We start from the raw sequence: 24,848 nt of genomic DNA on the forward strand, positions 1-24,848 counted from the left end.
GGGTACAGTCTGCACAGCAGGTGGGGTGACCTCTTGAGTTACTTTCCCCTGGGGTTCTAAGCTGGAGAGTGATAGGAATCTTCCAGATGCCTTTCTGTGACAAAAAGCTAATAAGTGGATTAATCAGTGGCAGCACATAGTCGTAGAGAATCCGTGTTTGATCGTATTTCTCACTATTGTGGTTTTGACTGTTGTGTCCTCTAGGCTTGATACACTGCCTGCAATCAGAAAGCCTGTTTCTTCTCGACTTGCCTTCCTTCAGGTTAAAGCCTGCCCAGCACTGGTCCTTCTGAGTCCAGCGTTTTCATTTTGGCTCTGTAGTGAAGTGTCTCCCCAGATGCCCGGAAACCCTTGCCTTCCTGGCACCTGGTTTTGTGTGTCTCAGGCCATGAGAGTCCGTTGCATGCTTAGACAAGGAGAATCCATGGAAGTGCGATTGTCTTTCTCTTTGCCCCCAGGTTGGCTGGGAAGATGTGTTTCCCTGCTCAGCCTCATCACCTCTCTGTCAGTGCACCTGCAGGAAGAGAGAAAGACAAACTGTGGGTTTACACAAAGAACTTAGGATGCCCAGGGCATTTTGATTGCTTCTCATGACTTGAAAATTCCTACAGGCTACATTTGTTTTTGAAGAGATTTACCTTATTTTAGGAAGCTATTACCTGAAATTCCTCATTTTCATAACGTTTGAAACTATTTAAAAACTAAATAAGGTTTAAAATAGTTATCTTAATGACATAAATTACTTAGTGTTATATATTGATGCTCCTATTTTTGTGAAGGGTTTATTATGATGATTGATGTTATAATTTGGAAGTGTTCTTTTAGTCTTATAAAGTTTGTATGCCAGAAAGTGATGTAGGCTAGCTTAAGAAAGAATGTAATTTTAACTTTGATATTTTAAAATTAAAAATTAAGTGAATCGAATAGCCAATAGGTTAGACCCTTGCAGAGTATTTAGAATTCAGTGCTTCTCTGATGTCATTTCTTTTTCCAGCACTGGTATCATCACCTATTCATGTATTTGATTTGCAACTCAACAAAACAAAATGAAACAAAACAAAGCAAAAAACAAGCAAAATGCCTTGGGCAGCTGAGTGATGCCTCTGTTGGTCTTGTTCTCTCTGTTGGTTTTGTTCTTGCTGGTCTGCTAGCCTTAGCGTCCAGCATCTGCCTTGCGGCATCCTTCACCTTGCCTTTAACTTGTGATGGGAAACATTTGAGGTATTTTTGTTCAGCTTGTCTCATCACACAGGAATATTAATAGGAGTTGCTGTTTATCTGGAATGGCAGAGTTTGATAAAATTGAAATGAACAAAGGAGTATTTTATTATTTTAGATCATTATAGAGTAACTTAATTAGGATAAGGTTTGTTTCTTTTTGATCTGCAATGCTGCAGGAGACGGTATATTTGGGAAGCTATGCCTACTTCAGACTTGAAAATTTCAAAGAAATGTGTAGGGTGGATGAAAAGATAAAGGGTTTCTGTACTGGTGGATCTAAACTCTGGTGTGAAATCCATCTTCATGGCCTGCTTGGTGCAGCTTCCTCACTGTAGGGCCACCACACAGTGAAAGTCATTTTCTGTGGCCGTCACAGATGGTGTCTGGTATTGCTGTAGACGTTGTGGGATCAGGGGCAAACGTTTTTGATCAGCTAAAGCTGATTATGATTTGCTGCTGATTATTTCTGAATCTTTTCAGTATACTTTGAATTTTCATAGTTTTTTTTTGTTTGTTTCTAAAAATGAGTGTATTTTTAGAAACTACATACACTGAGGAAGAGGTCTTCTTTGTATTGTTTCACCCCCGCAGATTCCTTCAGCACCCAGGACTGGGCCAGACCAAAGGCAGAAGCTGGAATTCAGTTCAGAGTTCCTAAGTAGATGACAGGGGCTCAAGCACTTGAGCCATTGCAGTGTCTCCCATGAGCAGGAAGGTGGCATAAGAGGCAGAACTGGGACTCGAACCCTGGTACTTTGATAAAGATGTGGGCATTGTAAGCGGTGCCTTAGCCACTGCCTCGAACACCTACTCTGAGCTATTTCTAAAAAACACTTGCATTTTTAAAAAGTTTATCATTTCATTACTACAAAAATGTGATATAGTTATATCCATTTATTTATTTCTTGTGATTTTGCAGTATTTATTGGCCAATTAGATGAAGAATAATTGTAAATGTTTGGAGTGAATTTTATTGCTGGGTTGATTTTTTTCTGTGTCAGTAGAATAAAATTCTAAACTACAATCATTCTCTTTTTTTTTTTTCAAGGTAACATTTGAATATTTTATAGATTTGTTAGTTTATAAAAATAGGTTAAAAAAGTTGATGTTTAAGGATTTGTATATGAGACTGCCAGAAAAATTTGTCAAATTCATAAAATTTGTCTTTAAAGCTAAATTGCAACATTTCAATACTGGAGTGAACCTTTCAGAACTTATCAGATCTCCATAATTTGACAGGCTGGAAAATTGAGGTCCAGAAAAATTGCATTGGTCATGATGGTCCTTCCAGCATGGTTTAAGTGGAGGGGCCAGCATTGTTATGCAGCAGCAGCTCAGGCCGCCGCTCATGAAAATCAGTGTCCCGTATCAGAGTGCCAGTTTGCGTCCTGGCTGCTCCACTTCCAGTCCATCTTCCTGCTAATATGCCTGGGAAGACAACATATGGTGGCTCAAGTACTTGAGTCCCTGACACCCCCCACGGGGAAGACCTGGGTGGAGTTCCTGGCTTCTAGTTTTGACCTGGCTGTTCTCTGGCTGTTACAGCTTTTTGGGGAGTGAAACAGCAGATGGAAGAGTCCTCTCCCTCTCTGTTTCTCTTGCTCTGCCTTTCAAATAAATCAGTAAATAATTCTTTTTAAAAATATGTCTCAGCTTTTGGGTTTATGGGTGCCTTTTTTCAATAACACACTTCCCTCCTGTGTAGTGTGATATTGCTTTATTTTCCCAGTAGATACTTGCTCAGGCCTGTTATGTATATTGTTCCTCACTAATGTACTTGGAAATTGTGTAGGGTTTCTGAGGTCCTGGGATGTGAGCCATCCTAGATGGAGAGTTCAGTACAAGGGAACCTGCCCCAGGTGCAGGCCAGTAGGCAAGCATGGCATCACTAGGAAAGGCTTTCTTTTTGAGAATGTGGGATTTTCACTGCGATTTTCAGGAGTGCATTCTGGTGAAGACATTTCTGATGATGTCGGAGCTTGGGGAGGGATGAGTGATCTGACCAGTGAAACATACATGAGAAAAATCTTTTTGTGGGTTTGGGAATGCTGGATTGGAGCTTTGTCAGAGAGGCAGCCCTGCATGCTAGCAAAGGGGTCAGAACCTGACCCAGACAGTCTGGGCTTTTCCCATGTAACAGCTCTGTGATCGATCTTATTTATTTATTTCTAATTTATTTAGGAAGAAAAGAAAGATACTGAAAGGGAGATCTTTTATCCACTGACTCACTCCAAATGTCTGCAGCAGTCCAGACCACACGGGTCAGGATTGTAAGCTGTCACCTGCTTGCCTTCCTGGGCATTAGGAGGAGCCAAGACTGAAGCAGACACTAAATGCCCACATCCCAGCCGCTGCACTAGATGCCCACTCTATCTGTACTCCTGAGCAAGTCATGGGACTTCTTCATGCCTCAGTCTCCTTATCTATGGATGGGTAAAATAACAGTTATCTCATAGGATAATGTGAAGATAAAAAGAAATTAGTGAAGTCTTAGAACAGTAGCTAGCAATGAACTGTGTGAATGTCAAATCAGTTAGGGGTGTGCCAGAGTGTGTTTTCCAAGGCGTTGGTTCTTGTCATGTAGTCATTAGGGAGTCATCTGTGAGCATGAAAGGTAGACTAGTTAGACCAGTGGCTTGGGAAAAGCGATTTATTTGCAATGAGTGGAGATAAACAGGAGGCAACTTGGCAATAATTTAGACTCATAATTCCAAGGGCCTGGATTGGGATGGTGAATTTGAGAACAAAAGTAGAAGTCAAAGCTGGTGTCACTTAATGAGGAGATGGATATAACCTTGGGGTGTAACATGTCAGTCTATGTGGAGAAGAAGGCAGGGAACGTAAATACCAAGGCTTTCTTTCTGGGTAATGGGGATGGTAATGCAACTGGGATGAAGATGCTACTTTAGTTTTACTGATCCAAACCAGGGTGCTTCAGCTGAGGGCGGAAACAGAGTTAGAAGTTGGATTTGCTGACCATTTTAAAGGGGGGGAAGGTGCTATTTGTTGCATTTTCAAAATTTATTTGTAGCGTGAAATTTGCTCTAATAGAATGAAATAAGACCCAGACTTACAAATTTCCAGTTTAGATAATATGATTTTTTTTAAGATTTAAGATTTTTTAATTGGAAAGGCAGATATACAGAGAGGAGAGACAGAGAGGAAGATCTTCCACCCGATGATTCACTCCCCAAGTGAGCGCAATGGGCCGATACTATGCCGATCCGAAGCCAGGAGCCTCTTCCGGGTCTCCTACGCGGGTGCAGGGTCCCAAAGCTTTGGGCCGTCCTCGACTGCTTTCCCAGGCCACAGGCAGGGAGCTGGATGGGAAGCGGGGCTGCTGGGGATAGAACCGGCGCCCATATGGGATCCCGGGGCGTGCAAGACGAGGACCTTAACCACTGCGCCACCGCGCTGGGCCCGATAATATGATTTTTAAGACAATTTTTTAAGTTATACTTAGAAAATAAGGAGATGTCCAGGATATAGATTGCTACATTTATTAATGGCTTAAATAAGTAAATAAATGTGAATATTAAGCAGAAGCATATCAACGAGCATGTAGAAAAGTAGAATTAAAAGGTAAGTTTATTTTGGCACAGAAAAATTTAATATCTGAGTATGATTCTTTCAAAAAGTGTGTTTTCCATGAGCTTTGTTGAGAACTCTCACATATATAGTTTTCAAAGTCTGTTTGCACCTATTATTTAGCTTATTGCTTATCTTTAAATTCCATTTTTTTCTATGAACTTTTGAAGTATTCTCATAGACTTGCATATATATGCATGCTTGGGTAATTCTTATGTTGACACTATTTTTATTCACCCAGCATATTTTAGCACTTTTAAATTGCACTATAATTTATTTTTAGGTTGACCCCCCCCCCCTTTTTGTTTTCTGCAATGCTTAGGGGACCAAAAGTATTTTAAAATTTTGGAATATTTGCACCTATGTATGGAAATGTCTTGGGGCCAGGACCAGGTTCTCACGTGCAGTTCATTTGTGTTTCATTTACACCTTATACACATTATCTGAAGATGCATTTTTACATAGTATGTTTGGAATGCTTATGCTTTTCTGTCACCTGAGATCAGGTGTGAAATGTTCTACTTGTGGCCTTAAGTTGTCACCAGAACATTTCATATTATGGACACTTAGACGCACATGCATCTTCTAGACTGAAAGCTTCTTCAGGGTTTGTATGTGGTTTTATGACAATTTCAGTTGGTCCGCTTCAGGACTAACATTTGTTAAGCATTCAAATAAATGCAAACTGAGGTACACATTTACTATTTACCATGTGTCAGGCGATAGACTGTTGAGTGCAGAAGATATCAGGATGAGTCATAGCCCCCAGGAAGCTCAGCGTCTTGGGAGGATAAACTGGTCTAGGTAATGCAGTGGAAGCAGTAGCAGTTCTTGAAAGCAGTGTGACGGACCAGAGCAGTGACAGGGTCATGAATAGATTGCTCCAGCAGCAGAAAGGAAGACTAACTGGTTCTGTTGTGGGGAATTCTATCTGGATGACCACCTGGAGCAGGTAGTTCTGAGCTGATTTGAAAGATAAATAGGAGCTCAACAGCGAGATGTGACGAGGAGAGGCCATGAGGTGGAATGGTTGTCATGCACAAACACTGGGAAAGTGTGTAAAGATAGAGGGAGTATGGACAATTCCCGTTGCTCTGCGCGACCTTTGAAGGACGGGGTGTTTATGTAGGTCACACGGGCTGGTAGGTGTTGTCTGCCTCCGCTAAACAAGCCCTGTAAGAGGGCAGGGAACCACAGTGAGATTTTAAAAGGAGGTGATGGGCAAATGTACAGATGGATGCAGGTGGGTGTAATGAAAGGAGCCTGATCTGCGGGCTGTTAGAACAATCTAGCTAAGCAGTGAGGACCAGGACAGAGGTGTTGGCTAATGGTGGAAAATGGGTGTATTTGTAGGAGATGGTTGGAAGATTTAAGTGATAATTTACAAGAAAGGTACAAGCTGTCTGACTCCCAAATTACAGGCCTGAGTCAAAAGACTTCCTGAGACCACTGGTACCCAGTGGGGAGCACCTTATGACTGGGAACAGGTTTTCATGACTGCCCCCAGATCACCCTTATGGAGGACTAGCTGGCCATGTACCAAGAGGGCATAACTGCCTCAGGTTCAGCCGTTCTCCATAATGACTCAGAGCTCAGCAAAGTGCTGTGCTGAAGATCATAGTTCTGCTACAGCCAGAAGCTGTAAATCAGACAGCTAAAGGGAGAAATGCCAGCACAAGGTCAAGAATTCTGAATCTGATGCTTTTGTCCCTTCCTGGTGGAGGCAGGTTGTTTTAGTGTCCTGGCAAAGGGAAGTGTGACGATGGAGAGCGCTTTGTATTAGGTTGCCAAACCTGGAAGCTGTTCCGAGCTGCTGTGGGCTTTGATGACGTAAGCATGATTGAGTGATCACTGTCCCTGGTGTTAGTCTGCAGGCTGAGAGGCGATCCCACGGCTCAGAGCGCTGCCTGCCTAATCACACGATTGGATGTTCTGCCATGCTCAGCCTCCATCCTGAGTCATCTTGTTAGCATAAACTGTATGGGGGCTCCCTGTGAATCACTCTATTAGCATAAAATTTCAGAGCTCATTGTGAATAACAGACATGCTTCCGTCTCACTGAGTGAATCAGAGTTAGATGCCACCTTCCAGAAATGGGGGACAAAGGCCAGCACAGTTCTTTATTTTGCAGGGAACAGTGAGCTGATACTGGAAACTGAGAATGGAGCAGATTTAAATAGAAGCAAAGCACGTTTAAAATCTCAGTGTGTAATTGCAAGTAAAAATCTGATGCTTAGGATAAATTGGAGTTTAGATCAAAATTGTGAGTTATAAATGATTGATGATGACATGGGCATAATGAGTTTGTTCAAGGAATTTTGTGAAAGGAAGGAGCAAGATTCTTAGACTTGCTTTGCAAATGAAAAGAGCAAGAGGACAAAGAGGTCTCTGAGAGACCCTGAAAACAGTAGGAGAAGTGTCAGGTGGTGTCCTAGACTGACTGAAGAGAGGCGGGGCTTGGGGGGGAGGGGATAAATGTCACAAGCCAGTGGCACCTGGGTCAGAGCAGAGGCAGGGGTGTAGCAGTGACCACTGGATTCATAACTTAGGTGTCTTATTATTTTTACATTTAAAAAATGTTATGTGTTATATTTTATGATATGGTTCCATAGGCAAAGGAATCCCCTTCTGCATCCGTCCATTAGCTTCCCCCTCCATTGTTTTCCACCTTATTATTACAATAGTTTAGTCTTTCAACAACAGCCACAAGTCCAACATTCTGCTGTTTAAGTGTATTGTGGCATTGTAGGTATAGACAGTGGCAGCAAGTCAAGGATCCAGTTGTTGAGTTTCATTGGGAATCCTTTTGTTTGGATGCAGAGACACATACTGCAATGTATCTTGACTTCCCAGTATGCTAGTCTTCATTAAATGGTTCATCTATGAGTAAAATATATGCACATTTATCTATGTATCTATTTATGTTGTCTATTGCATGAAGCTTGCCTTATTTGTCCTATGGGCATTGGCTTAATTCACTGAGCATAATGGTCTCTAGTAGGGACCATTTTGTTGCAAATGATAGAATATCATTCTTTTTTTTTTTTAGATTTATTCATTTTTATTGAAAAAGCAGATCAGATTTATGGGACGAAGGAAAGACACAGAAAGGTCTTCCATCCACTGGTTCACTCCCCAATGGCTACAATGGCTGGAGGTGAACCAGTTCAAAGCCAGGAGCTTCTTTTGGGTCTCCCACATGGGTACAGGGTGCCAGTGCTTTGGGCCATCCTCTATTGCTTTCCCAGGCCAGCAGTAAGGAACTGGATGGGAAGTAGGGGCAGCTGGAACACAAATCAACTCCCACATGGTATCCTTGCACTTACAAGGTAAAGCTTTAGCCATTGAGCCATCACACTGGAACTAAAATTTCACTCTTTTTAATTGCTGAGTAGTATTCCATAGAATAGATATACCACAGTTCCTTTACCCATTCCTCTTTTGATGGGCACCAGAGTTGTTTCCATGTCTTTGTTATTGTCGATTGTTCTGCTGTAATTGTAAAGTTGCAAGTCACTTTCTGATACACAGATTTCTTTTGTTTTCACTGTATTCTCAGGAGTGGTATGGCTGGATCAGATGGTAAATCAACTTTCAGTTGTCTTAGTACTCTCCATACTGACTTGCAGAATGGCTAACATAATTTTTTGACATGAGAACTTAAACCAGGAAAAATGTTTTGTCTCTTTAACAAATGCTGTTGGGACCATTGGATAGCAGCTTGCAGAAGTAAGAAGCAAGACCCCACCTTTCATCCTATATAAAAACCAGCTTTAAATAGATCAAGGACCTAAATCTGAACCCAGAAACCATCAAACTGTTCAAGGAAAGCATAGGAAGCACTCTATGAAATATAGGTATTGGTAAAGACTTCTTAGAAAAGTCACCAAAAACACAGGTAGTCAAAGCCAAAATAAACTATTGGGACTACATTAAATTAAAACCTTCTGTACAGCAAAGGAAATGATCAACAAAGCGAAGAGACAACCAACAGGATGGGAAAAAAATCTTTGCACACTAGACAACAGATAGGAGACTAACATCCAGGATCTACAAGGAGAAACTCAATAACAGTAAAACAGACAACCCTGTAAAATCATGGGTGAAAGGGAATGAACAGGCATTTTTCAAAAGAACCAATTCAGATGACTAAAGACCTGAAAAAATGTTCAGCCTCCCTAGCTACTAGGGAAATATAGACAAAAACCACATTGAGGTTTCACCTAACTCCAGTGAGACTGGCCTGCATTTGGTCTGCTAACACCTGCTGGCATGGATGTGGGGAGGATGGTACCCTGCTTTACTGATGGGAATATTGGCTGGTATAACTTAGGTATTTTAAATGAGGGGTGAAGGCAGAAGTCAGATTGTAGTTTGAAGAATAAATCAGGAACATAAAGGTAGGCAGTGAAGAGAAGTTCCGCTAGGTAAATAGTAGCTAGTGAATTGAAAAGTTCAACTGAAAAATTTTTTAAATTATTTCTTTGAGAGGCCAAATGGTTGGCTGGTGTGCGTACACACACACACACACACAAGCCTGAGAGATATCTGTCTAGTGGTAAATTTCCACTAAATGCTTGTAATAGCTGGGGGCTAGACCAGGTTAAAGCCAGAAAGCTGAAATTTCATCTGGATCTCCAACATGGGTAGCAGGAACTCAGGTTAGCTGCTGCCATCCAGGAACATTTGTGATGCTGGATCCGAAGCTCAGCTGGGACTCCAGGCATTACGATATATGGGATGCAGATATGTCAAGCAGCAGCTTAACTCTGTGCTATGTGCCTGCCACAAAGATCTATTTCTTTTAATATGACAGATACAAGTGTGTTCATATACTGAGAGGAAAGAACAAGGAACCAAGGAGGAACAGGACCAAGAGATGAATGAAAAAGGAATACCACAAGGAGGTGACATTTACAAGTGCTGCATTGTGTCCAGGTTGTGTGTGTGTGTTGACACCAGTGTGGGAAATGAACTCCTGTTGCAGGGGGGCCACACTAATGACATGCAGGACTGGGGGACTCTCGAAATGAGGTATTAGGAAGAGAAATAGGAACTTTGGGCAGATGTGCCTTGCAGCAGGAGCCGTAACGCCAGTTATTTTCAGAATCTCAGTCTCAGACACAGTTAAGGGCTCCCTACAGAGCAAGAAGCTTTTCTGAAATGAGTGTCTGAAGTCTTGGGTGTGCTGCGAATCATGGCTTTCTTTATTAATTTATCTTCATCTACTTGAAAGGCAGAGATAGTTGAAATTCTTTAAAGCGAGAAAAAGGCTTATGCAGTTTCTCAATTTGAAGTTTGTGAGACCTTAATATGTACATAATTTTCAAAGTTTGAATTCCCAGAAGCTTATCAAACTGAATTAACAGTTGGTTTATAATTCTGTTATCCTGAAGAAATGCAGTAATAGCTGGGTATCTAAATGCCCATTAAAGTGCTGGAAGAAAATAATAATGATTAAAAATCTGTTAGTCTTTGAGACTTGAGGTTTTGTTACTGATTTGCTGTAATAGAACATTTTTGTCATTTATTTGCAGAAATGAGAAGTAACTCAAGTTTGTTTCTAGCCCGTCTTTCATTTATTTTTCATCACTAACACTGGATGTTTTCTAATGGTCTGATAAACTGATACAATTGTAGCTAACTTGATTATTCTTGAATCACACTGGATAGCCGCCATCTTGTTAACTCACTATTGGATTTAAAATTTTTATGAAAATCTGTAACACACACATACCTGCACATATACTCACATACTTAATGTGTATTAAGTGCTTTGGGGAAGATGGTTTTTATGCCTGATGGGGAGCAGGGACGGCTTAATTTTTACCTGGGGCAGATGGCATTTTATTTCCGTTATACTTGGAGCAGTCATTCTTGAGCTGTACTCAGGACTAAATATACACATCTCGTGCCAGGTTCAGGAGAAAGGATTCTTTCTAAATGTATGAGCAGGTTCTTGGACCTTTTGTTAGCTTGTCTCACTACCTCTAATTGAGATGTTTCGTGAAACTACCCTTCATTTTTTGTACTCTTGCAAAATGCACCATGATTTGGTAACAATTGGTTTTGATGAGAAAATCTTCATGTACATTTTAATAATTGATGATATTCTATTAAAATCTTTTATGTTTCATTTAGTTCCTCTTTTGTAATTTCAGGGTGTGCTAATGGTTGGGCCCCCAGGCACTGGTAAGACTATGTTAGCCAAAGCCGTTGCCACTGAATGTGGCACAACGTTCTTCAACGTGTCCTCTTCCACGCTGACGTCTAAGTACAGAGGGGAATCTGAGAAGTTAGTCCGTCTGTTGTTTGAAATGGTGAGTGATGATGTATTCAGGTTTCTCCACCTGCCGCGTGTGTAGGCACACGATGCCCCTTCCCCCCCATGACCTGGGTCTGTTCCCCGAGGTGTGCTTTTTAAAGGGGGCACTGTGCTGTAGTGTGGGTGCACCAAGAGGGCGAGGTGGTTAGCTTTGTGCGAGTTGCTGCGTCTTGGGCATAGGTTCCTTCGTGAGAATGAGGACGCCTGTTGGTATCATGTCCGACGAGGGAAGACGGGCTTGTTGGATATGTTACAGAAACCAGTTGGAAATTTGTCTGTCATTAAAGTCTGTTCCCTTTGCATAAGGGATTTAGGTGATAATTAAGAATGTACATTTGAGGGCAGATGATTTATCTTTAAAATTTTTTTCCTTATGGAACTTTCAAGACACAAAAACAGGACAGTGATTCTATAGCATCTGTCGCCTAACTTCACAGATCATGTAACGTTCATTTCCAGAAATTTCCTTTTCTGATATGAATGACCGATTTAGCCTCTATCAATAACCAGATGGAGGCATTGATACAGTGAGAAATTCCAACTGTTCTGTCTTTGTTTTTAAAAACCAACAAAATGCTATGTGGTATTTTAAAAACTATTCCGATTGTTTTATGAGATCATTGAATTATTTCATTAAAATATTTTCATGAAGGCCAGATTCTATGCTCCTACCACCATCTTCATTGATGAGATAGATTCCATCTGCAGTCGAAGAGGAACTTCTGATGAACACGAGGCAAGTCGCAGAGTCAAGTCTGAGCTGCTGATCCAGATGGATGGTAACCTGCCTCTCATTACTGGCTCGGGACTCTCGTCTTTCCTTGCTGAATTCGTTTTTAATCACCTTTTTATCCATAAGTGTATTCACTTATTTGTGTACTTAAAAAGGATGTGTTGTATACTTGTTCTGAGCATACACCATTTCAGGGTCTGCTGTAACACTATAACAAGAAAACATTGACTTCCAGAGGCTGCTCTTTAGGGCAGCCTGCCTTCCTCCCTTCCTTCCTTCATTTTAAAGACTTATTTATTTTTATTGGAAAGTCAGATAGAGAGGAAGGGCTTTCATACTCTGGCTCATTTTCCAAGTGGCCGCAACAGCCACATCTGATTCAATCCAAAGCCAGGAGCCCAGAGTCTCTTCTGGGTCTCCCACACTGGTGCAGGATCCCGAGTCCTTGGGCTGTCCTTAACTGCTTTCCCAGGCTACAAGCAGGGAGGGAGCTGGATGGGAAGTGGGGCCACTGGGATTAGAATTGGCGCCCATATGGGATCCCAGCACATAGGACTTTAGCCACTAGGCTATTGCGCCGGGCCCTAGGGCCATATTTCTAGAGGTGTGGTACAGATTCTCAGGGGAGAGACTCTTGTAGAAAAGGATCTATAAGGTCTAAATTCTTTTCATGGTGTTAGTTACCAAGGCTACATTTGCACTTTTTGCTGTTATTCTTTCTTGGGTGTTCTCTATAATTCTGTGGTGCCTGTAAGATGCACAGTATCATAAAAGATGGAAAGCAGAAGTAGATAATGAGAATCCATTCACTGTTTGTCTAGTCAGACAGTGAAGAAATTTGTAAAAATGTAAAAATGACTTATTTTAGGAACATTTTTATAAAAGTGTGATTTCTGTTAACAAATAATGGATTGTTGTTTTCAAATGAGTATTTTAATGCTTTCTGTATTCCGCATATACTAAAACTCATTGGAACTGTCAAATTTTTCTTATTTCTGAATTGTTATTTATTTCAACGTCAGAGATCTCTCATCCATGGCTTACTCCACAGATGTTCACAAAGTGGGGGTTGGCCCAGGAGCTCAGCCCAGTTCTTCCACCTGTGCGACAGGTGCTTCCCCCTTCACGTATGCAGGACACTGCGAATAGACCAGGTCCCGCGTTGTAAGCTGTGAATGTCCTAGGCAGCGTCTTCCCCACCATACCAAATCCTGCCTGTCAGTGATTGTTCATAGGTCCCCGGGGCCAAAACATTTGAGAACTGCAGCTCTAGATGGGACTCAGATGACAACAACACATGACGAGTCCTATGGAGGAAGACCAGAGCACGTGCAGTAAGAACACAGCAGGAGCGGTGCCATCAGAGTCGGGGAGTCACCGGAAGGGCACAGCCAAGCTAGGCTTTGAGGCAATGCTAGAGTTACCCAGACAAAAAGAAAAGCCATTAGAGCTGCAGAAGGAAAAGTTCTGGGCTCAGGGCTGTTTTTAGAGATACTGTACTCTGATATATTTTGTAAACAAATATCCAGAGTGTTTCATAACAGCCATGTTATGCCTGCCACAGACGCTAGTAATATTTAGAATGTGTATTTTGTATAGTACCAGACACTACTGAGACATAGAAACAAGTGTATTTGTTTGTCACTTAAATAAGAGAGAAAAAAGTGACTGTTAAAGTTTATGGAGGGAATACAGAGGAAAACATGAGATATTTCAAAAATTGGAAGAGATGCTGGAATTGTAACATAGTAGATCAGGCCATTGCTTGCAATGCCAGCAACTCCTGGCTGCTCCACTTCCTATCCAGCTCCCTGCTGGTGCATTTGGTAAAGCAGTGGAGCACGGCCCGGATGCTCTAGTCCCTGCACCAACATGGGAGATCTGGAGGAAGCTCTTGGCTTCGACCCTGCCCAGCCCCAGCTATTGTGGTCCTTTGGGGAGTGAACCAGAAGAAAGAAGATCTCTTTCTTTCTCTTCCTATCTCTCTCCATTATTCTGTCTTTCATATAAATAAATCTTTAAAAAGTTAAAAAAAAAAAAGAAATCACTGAATGCAGGTTTACTCAGCCAAGTTTCATTGATTGGGGTCTGAGACTATTATTATTAACTGGACAGCTGGTTGAGATACATAGGTATTAAGTATTAATTTATTGAGAAAATAAATTTAATACTGTAGAACTATGTTGTTTTAAATCCACTACTTTGTTATACCAGTCTAGAAAAGCTTATCAATATCAGGTGTGGGCTTTTGTTTTATTTTCATTATGCATTTTCCAGAGTTTGTGTTGTATGACCTTTTTAAAAAGTTTACATTCTAAAACTTTAATTAAAAATTGAATATTTATGGACATATAATTGATTTGGTTAGAAATTTTATTTCCATCAGTGGTCTACGGCCATACCACCCTGAATGCAGTCTGGTTAGTACCTGGATGGGAGAAATTTTATTTCCATCAGTGAATATCAAGGCCATTCTTAAATTTCTTGTTTTTCCGAAGTCACTTGAAAGGTTCAAGGGCAAAGTTGCTGCAGTTTAAATTGTCTTTCAGCATTACAACTGCTTCCTAGTATTTCAAGTAAATGTGAACCCTCTTTTGTTTTAAAGATGTATTCACTTTTATTGGGAAGACAGATTTACACAGAGAAGGAAAGCGAGAGAAATCTTCCATCTGCTTGTTCACTCCCCAAATAGCCACAACGGCCAGAGCTGAGGCAAACCAAAGCCAGGAGCCAAGAGCTTTTTCTGGGTCTCCCCCGCGGGTACACGGTCCCAAGGCTTTGGGCCATCCCAAAACTCCATTGGAGGAGTTAGCCAATTGAGCTGTTGCGCTGGGCCTGTACACCTTCTTCTGGAGAAAGATAAATCAGATTTAAAATTTTTTTGTGGGGTGAGTGTTTGGTGGCAGCTGAGATGCCGGGGGGGATATCTGCCTCCCTAGCTGAGAGCTTGGGTTTGAGCCCTGGCTCTGCTCCTCAGTCCTGCTTCCTGCGAGGCACAGCTGGCAGACCACAGTGGTGGCTTGAGTCGTTGGGATGGGACATCTCTCAGCATTGAGGAGTGAACCAACGATGGGAGCACTCTCTACTTCTCCCTTTCTGTCTCTCTCTTTCTGTTTTTCAAACAAGTATTATCTTTCTGGGAGTAAGGCTAAAAGAGAGCCCTGCTTCTGTGCCCTTTTAGAAGAAAATATATTCATTTTCTTATAGAAGAAATACTTTTTCCTTATTTGAATAGAATCCTAGACTAGATTATGTGACTTCTACTTTGTTATTTTAATTGTCCTACATTCGGTTTTGCTGCCCCAAGGAGGTCAGACAGGTCAAGCTGTTTTTATCATGGATCATGCCAGTGTGCACGTTGGCTAACATTCGCAAATGTCGGCTGGATCAAAGAATAAAGCACTGTAAGAACACTTTGCTTCTTCACTTGTACAGGGGTCGGAGGAGCTTTAGAAAGTGATGATCCTTCCAAGATGGTGATGGTTTTGGCTGCTACTAATTTCCCGTGGGACATTGATGAAGCATTGCGGAGGAGATTAGAAAAAAGAATATACATCCCTCTTCCCACAGGTATGGCGCCGCCTTCCCCGCTGTGCTAGGCTGTTACCTCCTGGCGTTTATCTGCTTATCCAGATCTGTACTCTGTTGTCGTTTGTATTAAGAAAGTCTATAGCATCATAAAAATCATTTCTACTGAGTGGAAGCAGAGGCCATAGTACCCTATTGAAATTCTTTACATTAAAGAGAAATTTTTACATGCACACCAGTAGTTCTATTAATAAATTTGAGGCACATCTTAAAGTTACTTCTTTTATACTTGAGGAGCATTAAACCTCATGTAAATGATTAAAAATAAAGTTTGCTTGGAATCTTTTTCATTGTGGTCTACTTTAGAAAATGCAGATTTACCTTATTAATTTATGTTGTGATTTTCACAAGTAAACTTTTTGAGATTTAATTTATATATGGTAAAATACACATATCTTAAGGGTATAGTGTGATGGGATTTGACAGTCATATAGTCCTGTTTAATCAATAGCTTAGTGAGGTGTTGGAACATTTTTATTACTCCAGGGAGTTTTTCTCTATCCCTCCCTGTTCATTACAACTTCTTTTTAGGCATTAGTTTTACATTATTTTTATCACCATAGATCAGTTTTGCCTCTTGGTTAACTTCACGTAAGCAGAATCATGACAGCCAGCGTGTTTTCTGGCTAATTTCATTAACTAAAGGCTTTTGGGATTCATCCAGATATTAGTAATTTGTTTTGGCTATGGTTTATCACAGTTTGTTTTTTCTCCTGACAGTGAACTTTTACAGGTTGTTTCTGGATTTTGACTATTAAAAATAGAACTATAAGCCTTCTTGTACATTTGTGTGTGTGTGTGTGGGGGGGGGATATCTTCAATTCTTTTAAACAGTATAAACATTGAATAGGGGAGGTGTATATTAAACTTCACCAAAAAACACCCAAACTGCTTTCTGGAATGGTAGTACCAGTTTGTAGTTCCACTGTCAATGAATGAGAATTCCAGCATTCCCACATCCGTGCCAACATCTGATAGTGTCAGTATTTTTATTTTAATCCTTCTGACACATGTGAAATGTTTTAAATTTGTATTTAATGGCTTAGATTGCACACCTTTTCGTGTGCTTGTTGGTTGCCCATTGGTGTACCGTCTGTCCAACATCTTCTCGGGTCTTTTCTGCGGTTTTGTTTTATTGGTGCTTTGTATAAATTCATTCCTGAGGTGAATTTTTAAAATTCAGTTCCTGTATTATTCAGATCCAGAATTTCCGTTGGATTCTTTTCATGGGGTCTCTTTGTTGAGTTTTCTTCCTTTAATCATAATCCTTTTTGTTGATTTCATTTAGTTGCTTTTCTGCATTCTTTTGTATGGCACTGACATTCTTTAATATGGTTATTTTGCAATTCTTTGTCAGCTAATTCACAGTTTGCTTTTTTTTAGGATTTGTTTCTAGATTTTTTTTCCCACTTTGAGCTCTGTTTCTCTGTAAATATGTCTTGTTAATTCTTGTTGTCATCTGTGTTTTGAAAAAAGAAAAAGAGAGAGAGAGAGAGAGAGATCATCTCCTCCAGTCTTGGTGAACTGGCTTCGGGAAAATCTTCGCCAGTGAGCCCCGCTGAGAGCTTAGGGGAGTCTCAGTGCTGTTGTGGGGGTGCCTCCTCTTTGGGCTTGTGTGTGTAATTTCCCAGGGAGAGAGATTTCCTGCTTTTTTAGGAACTTTTATTGTCTTTCTCCGTCTGCTGTCTGTGGGTACCATTCCAGAACTCTCAGTGCTCCAAGGCACATGAAGAAACAGAGAAACATGCCTGATTCAAGAAAAAAAAAGTCGATCTCTAGCAGCCAACCCTAAAATGGAGACAAACTGCGGACAAAGAATTGAAAATACATGTATTACCTTAGTGCTGTGTGGTGGGACACTGCTAAACGGCCAAGTGGAAGCAGGAAAATGATGCATGAACAGAGTAAGAACCCAGTGGAGTAGTCTGCTTGGTCAGTCTCCTAGGGAGCCAGAACAGGAGACTAACCCTGTCTATCCCATGTGCTAGACGTGTTCTCCAGGCCGTGTGGAGCCAGGCCGTGTGGAGCCAGCTGTGTTTGCTAAGTGTCTGTTACCACAGTGAGCTACAGAGTTCTCTTTGGTTCTCAGCGGCTCCCGAGCATTCCCAGTGTTCTGCTTCCCTGTCGGTGCCCCAGGCTTTGTGAGACAGAGCCAGTCCTTTGGAAGCTTTCTGAAAAGCTGCAAGGTTGACTGTACCTTCCACCCTGTCTGTATGCCAGGTGGGAAGCCACCAGTTGGGATTTTCTACCCAGTGGCATGGAGCTGCGCTGACTTGGGGAAGTAGTAGACTTGGTTGAAATGAGGTGGCGTTTCTTAGCCATCTCAGTGTAGTCCTAGGCTTTGAGCCTGCCTGAGGTTCAGTGACTTCCACACTGATTTCTGGAGTTCTCCTTTTTTGATCATATGTTGTTCCTAAGCCATTGCTTATATAAGGGAATTGAAGGCGGACTTCCCATTTTCACTCTGGCTGAAGTCACTCCTGGCCTTTTGATTTTTGGTGTGCGATCAGCTGTGCTGCTATATTTCCCTGTATTATGTGTCTTTTTCCCCTCTGGCCACTTTGTTTTTTAAAAAATTAACTTTAGTGGCAGGAGTTTGGCTCAGGCATGAAGAGCTTGCTTGGAACATGTCCTATAACTCAATGCCTGGGTTCAAGTCCTGGCTCTGCTTCCCGTTCTGGTTTCCTGCTAAGCACACCTCTGGGAGTCAGCTGGTAATGGCTAAAGTATGCATGTCTGTGTTAACTCATGTGGGACGCTCAGATGAAGTTCCGAGCCCTGGGTTTCAGCCTGGCCCATCCCCAACCATTGCAGGGCATTGGTGAGTGACCCGATAGAAAGAACATCTCTATGTCTCGGTCTCTCTTTTCAGACAAAAATAAACAAGTAAGGTTAGGTCAACTTTATACGAATACTTTATATACGATAAACTTCATCCATGTAAAAATCCGCGAGTTTGACAGTTGCCTGCAGCCTTACAAGAACACGTCACAGTCAAGGTACAGAACACCTCTCGCATCCTGGAGTGTCTCCACGTGCCCCTTTAGTATTAGTAGGACTATGCAGTATGTGTTTTGTGGCCACCTTCTTTGACTCAGCATAATGAGGGTATGTGCCATTTTGTGTCTTTTTTTTTTTGATGCATACTGTTCCATTTCCTTTATTGACTGATCCATGGGTTGTTTCTGGTTTGCAGTGACTGTGAGTAAGGCTGTGGAGGACATTTGTATTCAGATCTTGTGTGGATGTATTTTCCATCTGTCTTAGATAGATAGCTATGGATAAAATGAGAGGCAGCATAATGTTCGCTTGTGCGACACCTGTTGGTGTTTTCCCGAGTGATTGTTTGCAGCGGTAGTTCTGAAGAAACTATTATCTTTGGGCTTTAGCAGTTGGACCTTGAGCTCTCTCTGTGGGGTTTCTTTTTATGTATCATCCATGTTTCCTATGGCTGGACTTTCTGATATTTTTGTAAGTTTTTTTTTTCTTTTATTTGAAAGGTAGAGTTTCAGAGTCCCCAAATGGCTGCAAGGGCCTAGGAAAGGCCAATCTGAAGGCAGATGTCTTGCGCTTCCTCTAGGTCTCCCAACATGGGCACGGGAACCAAAGCACTTAGGCCATCATATGTGCTCTCCAGGCAGTTGGATCAGAAGTGGGGCAGCCAGAACTCGAAGCTGTGCCTAGATGGGATGCCAGCACTGCAGGCAGAGGTTTAGCTTGCTGAGCCGTGATACCAGCCCCTGGACTTTCTGATACTATTGCACAAGTTACTGAAGCTCACTAAATCTTTTTCCAATCTTTTTTCTTTCTGTTCTTCAGGTTGTATAATTTCTCTTCATCTATGTTTTTGTCTACTGATGTTTTCTTCTGCCATTGACAATTTACCTTTAAACTGAACAGTGTGTTTTTCATTCCAAATATTACATTTTGCAAGTCTAGCATTTCCATTTGGTATTTTAAAATATACATATTGTTATAATATGCTCATATTGAAAGCCCCCTGGGAGTCAGTGTGAGTCAGTATGTATGTCGCCAAGGGTCATCAAGAGACAAGAGAAAGAATCAGAGAAATCTGTGGCCTGATTTGCTTTCCAGATGCCCACCGTAACTGAGGATGGGTTGAGCAGAAGCCAGAGCCCTGAAACTGAATCCGGAATTAACAACTGTGCAGCAGCCAGCAGCAGCTTAACTTGCTGTGCTATGGTGCTTGCTTTTTTTTTTTTTTTAAGGATCTGTTTATTTGAAAGTCAGAATTACAGAGAGAAAGGGGGTAAGAGATACAGAAAGTGAAAAATCTTCCATTTGTTATTTCACTCCCTGGAGGATCACAATAGCCGTGGCTGGGCGGGGTTGAAGTCAGGAGGTTCATCTAGGTCTCCCATGTGGGTTCCAGAGGCCCAAACATGGAGGCCATCTTGAACTGTTTTTCCCAGGCCTCTCATAGGGAACTGGATGGAAAATGTAGGAATTAGGGGGCCAGGCATGGTGGCGCAATGGTTAAGGTCCTCGCCTTGCAAGCCCAGGGTCCCATATGGGTGCCGGTTCTAATCCCGGCAGCCCCGTTTCCCATCCAGCTCCCTGCCTGTGGCCTGGGAAGGCAGTCGAGGACAGCCCAAAGCTTTGGGACCCTGCACCTGCGTGGGAGACCCGGAAGAGGCTCCTGGCTTCGGAAGAAGAGGCTCCTGGCCTCTGTCTCTCCTCTCTGTATATTCGCCTTTCAATAAAAATTAAAAAAAAAATCTTAAAAAAAAAAAAAAAGAAAATGTTGGAATTAGGACACAAGCTGGAGCCCATATAGGATACTAGTATTGCAGGCAGCGGCTTCACCTGCTATGCCAGAAAGCCAGCTTCCCAGCTACTTGAGCCATAACCTGCTGCCTTCCTACGTGCGCAGAAACAGGAACAGGGATAGTGCGTGGAGCTGAGCCCTGAACTCAGGCGGTCCACTGCTTGATGTGGGGGCTTCAAGCACCTGCCCCTGTTCAGTATTTATAGCTTCCGCTACCTTACTGGGATTCCTCAGCATTGCTCTTTGTTTTTTTTTTCTTCAATTATTTAATATTCTGCCCTTCAAATGTAAATTCCTTTCCCTGGAATATGGGTCAACTTAGTCATTTGCTGCTGAGGAACAGCATATGGCAAGAGTGACGCTGAGTGACTTCCAAGGGTAGATCATAAGAAGCAAAGTTTCTGCCTGGCACCCTTTCTTGGGTCATTGACTTTGGGCAAGGGCAGAGGTCATGCCACGATTGCACTCAGGCTGTGGAGGAACCCACGTGGGAAGGGATTGAAGGCTTCAAGCAGAAGCTGACACCGTCTTGCCAGCCTTGCCGGTCTGGCAGTAAGCTGCCTTTGGAGGCTGTCTTATTGGCCCATGCGTTGACTGCAGTTTCACTGGCGGCCTGACAGTATGGAGTTCTATAGAGAAATAAAACCGGTAGACTATGTATTTGTGTGTGTCAGCTCAAATGGTGCTGGCGGCCGGAGAGTCTGGAATGTGCAGCATGAGCTCTCACACCAGAGACCCGGGAAGAGCTGAGGTTGCAGCTCCAGCCTGATGACGGATTGTTGCAGAATTATCTCCTCCTAGGGGGAAGTCAGCTTTTGCTCTCCACAAACCTGAACTGATTGCATGTGGCTCTCCCTTGTTAGGAAAGCAGTCTGCTTTATTCAGAGTCCACCAGTTTAAATGAAAGTTTTGTCCAGAACACAGATATACAGAATACTATTTGATTATTGTCCAGCCAAGTTGACACACAAAATTAGCCATTATAAACAAAAGCTAGCACTTTTCACATATAACCAAGCTACTCCCAAATTCCTGATTAGTAGAAACTATGAAGATAACAAATTATTTTTAAGCCTCTTGGTTTTGGTATAATTTGTTATTCAGAAGCATGCAATTAATGTACTGCTTCATAGTCTTTGTTATCTAACTGTAACATTGAATCAAAGCAGTTGAGAACAGCCCAAAGCCTTGGGAACCTGGACCTGTGTGGGAGGCCTGGAAGGGACTCCAGGCTCCTGGCAGCCGTTGCAGCTACTTGGGGAGTGAACCAGAGGATAAAAGATCTTTCTGTCTCTCTTTCTTTCTGTAAATCTGGCTCTCCAGTTTAAAAAATCAAAATAAATCTTTAAAAATTATTTTGAAAGTCAGAATTCTTTCAGGGGGAGAAGGATGTTGTATCCACTGATTCAATCCCAAATGGCCGTAATGGCCAAGACTGGAATAGGAGGAAGCCAGGAGCTTCTTCTGGATCTCCCATGTGGGTACAGGGCCCAAGCACTGCTGCTTTCACAAGCTGTTAGCCAGGAGCTGGAGCAGACTGGATATGAATGTACATATAGGAGGCAGACATTAAAGGCAACAGTTTTTACCTGCTATGCTACCATACCAGCCCCTGTTGGTTACTTTTTAATGTTTCTTATGTAGGGGTCACATTTTTCTGCTTCTTCACATGTGAAGTAATTTTTACATGTACTGCTTTATGTGAATCTGGATGTCATTCTTCTTTAAAGCACTCAAATTATTGAAAGAAGTAAGAAGAATCCATTTTAATATTTTTTTTACAGATTTGGTTAATACATAGCATTTGCATCTTATATTTTGTCTCATTTTAAAGTTATCACAGCAGGGCCAAAAGAATAAGCTTGAGTAGTGAATCTTCAAACGGTTTTTTTTTGTGGCATGTTCCTTAACTTCTCTGTAAGGGGACCTTAAGGCTATGTAAAATAATTGAGAACATTTTTAGCTTCTAGATTCCTTACATTATCTGTTATCTTTCCTGGCCATTGCTTTGCAGGCCATTAACATTCGAATAATTTCATTACTTAAAATAAAAACTTGTTATTAAAGCAATACTTAATGTACTAATGGAAATCGTAAAATAGTAAGCTCATTTAAACAACAACAGAAGCAATTAGAAGCTGCAGACCACCCTGCCCGATTCTCTGTTACATGTTACATGAACATTGGAAAATTGAGTGGCTTGTTTTCATTTCTGATTTTATGGGTTTCCTCCCCCTCTCCTTTTTCTTTTCCTATTCTTTCCTGCTTTGTAAACAAAACATGTATAAAATAGTTGATACATTTGAAAGCAGTTAAAATTGTATTACCATTTTGGAGTGATCAGGATTATAGTGAATATTATTATATTTATTATTATAATAATGAAAGTTTGAGTACTTGAACTGGTACATCATTTATACTTTTGCTTCAAAATATGATTACAGGTGTAGTCAATGACAGTCATGTCTGAACCAGTGAGGAATGCTTAGGTATTCAACACGTAGCTGTTGACATAAAGGCGAGAATTCGGCTTCCTTTGGAAAGGTGGGGAAACAGCTTGGACTGATTAAACGGCTTCTTCTAAACTTACTTTTCTTTATGAAATGGGCATGACCATGTAGCTGATCTCCTCTAGCTGCTTGCTGGGGATATGAAGCTGTGTACCTTATGAACGTGAAGCTTGAGAAATGCTTGCTCTTAAAGGGTTTCCAAATAAGGAGCCTTAATTAGAGCTCCACTCTTTTGGAACTTGGCTTTCGTTTGTTTTAATCTAGCGGCCAATGCTTATTTAGCTACAAGATGTCTGTTGGATACTGTGGACGTATAAAGTTCCTTGTCATTGAAGAACCCACGTTGTCCCGGGAAAGCAGACACGCTCTTCACTGAGTTGCAGCGGGAACAGTGGAACATGGCGTACTGATGGGGAGAGTGAGGGATAATAAATTCTGGCTGATGGCTTAGCTAGTGGGGACTCCGTGGAAGAAGTTGCATTCAGCTGAATTTTCATGGAGGAAAGCAGAAAGGACGTTGAGTAGCTATTGTGGCTGGAACGCCTGGTAGAACAAGTGAGTATGGAAGAGAGAATAAAGATGTGTACAGATGCCAGGCTGGCAAGAATGGTTTGGAAACCAAGGATACAAATAATGGAAAATAGAAACATTGGAAGGCCTTTTTATGCACACAAGTAGCCACAAAAAGAACATTTTAACTGAAAAGGCAGAAGGTTTAATAAAGGGAAGAAAGAGATGAAACAAGAAAAGTTACACCAAAAAGGCACATGAACAGTTATGTAATTTACACAAAGAATAATGTGCATTTCTGTAAGATTGAGAACTAGATCTTGGCAGCAAAGAAAGCGTATCTGTTGCTGCTGCTGATTTTAGCACCCCAATACAGAATGTTGTGGAGCCAGAGAGTTGCATTATATTGCCCCAGATGGGGCACGGTGGGATGAGCTATGTCTGCTTCCAGCTGCCCGGATCCCATTCTGTCCTCTTTTACTTGTTGGGTCTGTGTGGGGACTCAGTCAGATTTCATATGTGGTAATTAGGGTGCCAGTTGCAGTTGCTCTGTTGTGGACAGTAGAAGCTGCAGTGCCTCTTCCGACCTAGCCTCAGAGTGGAAGCCGTGTCACTCCTGCCATTCCCTGGTCTCAGAGAACTCTTGAGCTTGCTGAGATTCCAGAGGAAGGAATTTGACCTGCTTTGGTTGCTGGCAGCATGGTCAACCAGAGAAACTAGCTGGTACAGGTGGAACTCTGATGTCCTTGAAGTCCTTCTTGACCACGTGTGTCTAAACTATGACAGTAGCCTTCTGGTCAGTCTATGAACTTCTTTGTCCAGCCCCTCTTCCTTCAGTTATGTTTTGCTTTCATTATTTATCTATTTTTAAGTTTGTATTTATTTGAGAGAGAGAGAAAGAGCACTCCAAATGCTAGTTCATTCCCCCAATGCCAGCAATGTCTGGGGCTGACCAGGTGCCAGGAACTCAGGAACTCAGTTACTTGATCCGCCACCACCGCTTCCCAGGGTCCACAGGAACAGAAGCTGGAGTTAGAAGCCAGAACTGACAATAAAACTTGAGTACTCTCGTGTGGAATGTCATCTTGCTTTAGATAAATGTCTGTTTGCACATATCACAATTAGACTAATGCCTAAACCTAGGTATTGCAGGGCATCTTGGATCAAGTGACTCTGGTTTTCAGTTATAGATACAAAGGAGGCCAGAGAAATAGATCATCAGTCTACTAGTTCATTCCCTAAATGACCACAGTGTCCAGGGCTGGGCCAGACTGATGCCAGGAGCCGGGAACTGCATCCAGATCTCCCACATGGGTGCAGGAGCCCAAGCACTTGGACCATCTGCTGCTGCTTTTCCCAAGCCATCAGCAAGGAGCTGAATCGGAAGCAGAGCAGCTGGGCGGGACTTGAACCAGCACCTGTACAGGATGCTGGTGTAACAAGCAGATGCTTTACCTGGTACACCACAGTGTCAGCCCCTTGTTATACTTTTAAAAAATAATAATAGCCACTCACGCCTTTCATGCCCTTGTGTGTGTTTGCACTTATCGGTCTTTTGTTGGCACTTTTCTAGGTACCCTTCAT

General features: G+C 41.9%; 1 protein-coding gene across 1 annotated transcript in view; it reads left to right on the top strand.

Annotated features, from left to right (window-relative positions):
• KATNAL1 (katanin catalytic subunit A1 like 1) overlaps positions 1 to 24,848 on the top strand; it is a 107,154-nt gene that overhangs the window by 73,189 nt on the left and 9,117 nt on the right. Inside the window, exons 7-9 of the mRNA XM_040979834.1 lie at positions 10,971 to 11,129; positions 11,787 to 11,913; positions 15,303 to 15,437. Coding sequence (XP_040835768.1) covers positions 10,971 to 11,129; positions 11,787 to 11,913; positions 15,303 to 15,437 — 421 coding nt within the window. The remainder of the gene's footprint in view (positions 1 to 10,970; positions 11,130 to 11,786; positions 11,914 to 15,302; positions 15,438 to 24,848) is intronic.

The sequence above is a fragment of the Ochotona curzoniae genome, unplaced genomic scaffold (assembly GCF_017591425.1).
Source record: "Ochotona curzoniae isolate NIBS_2020 unplaced genomic scaffold, NIBS_Ocur_1.0 contig_3332, whole genome shotgun sequence".
NCBI classification, from domain to species: Eukaryota; Metazoa; Chordata; class Mammalia; order Lagomorpha; family Ochotonidae; genus Ochotona; species Ochotona curzoniae.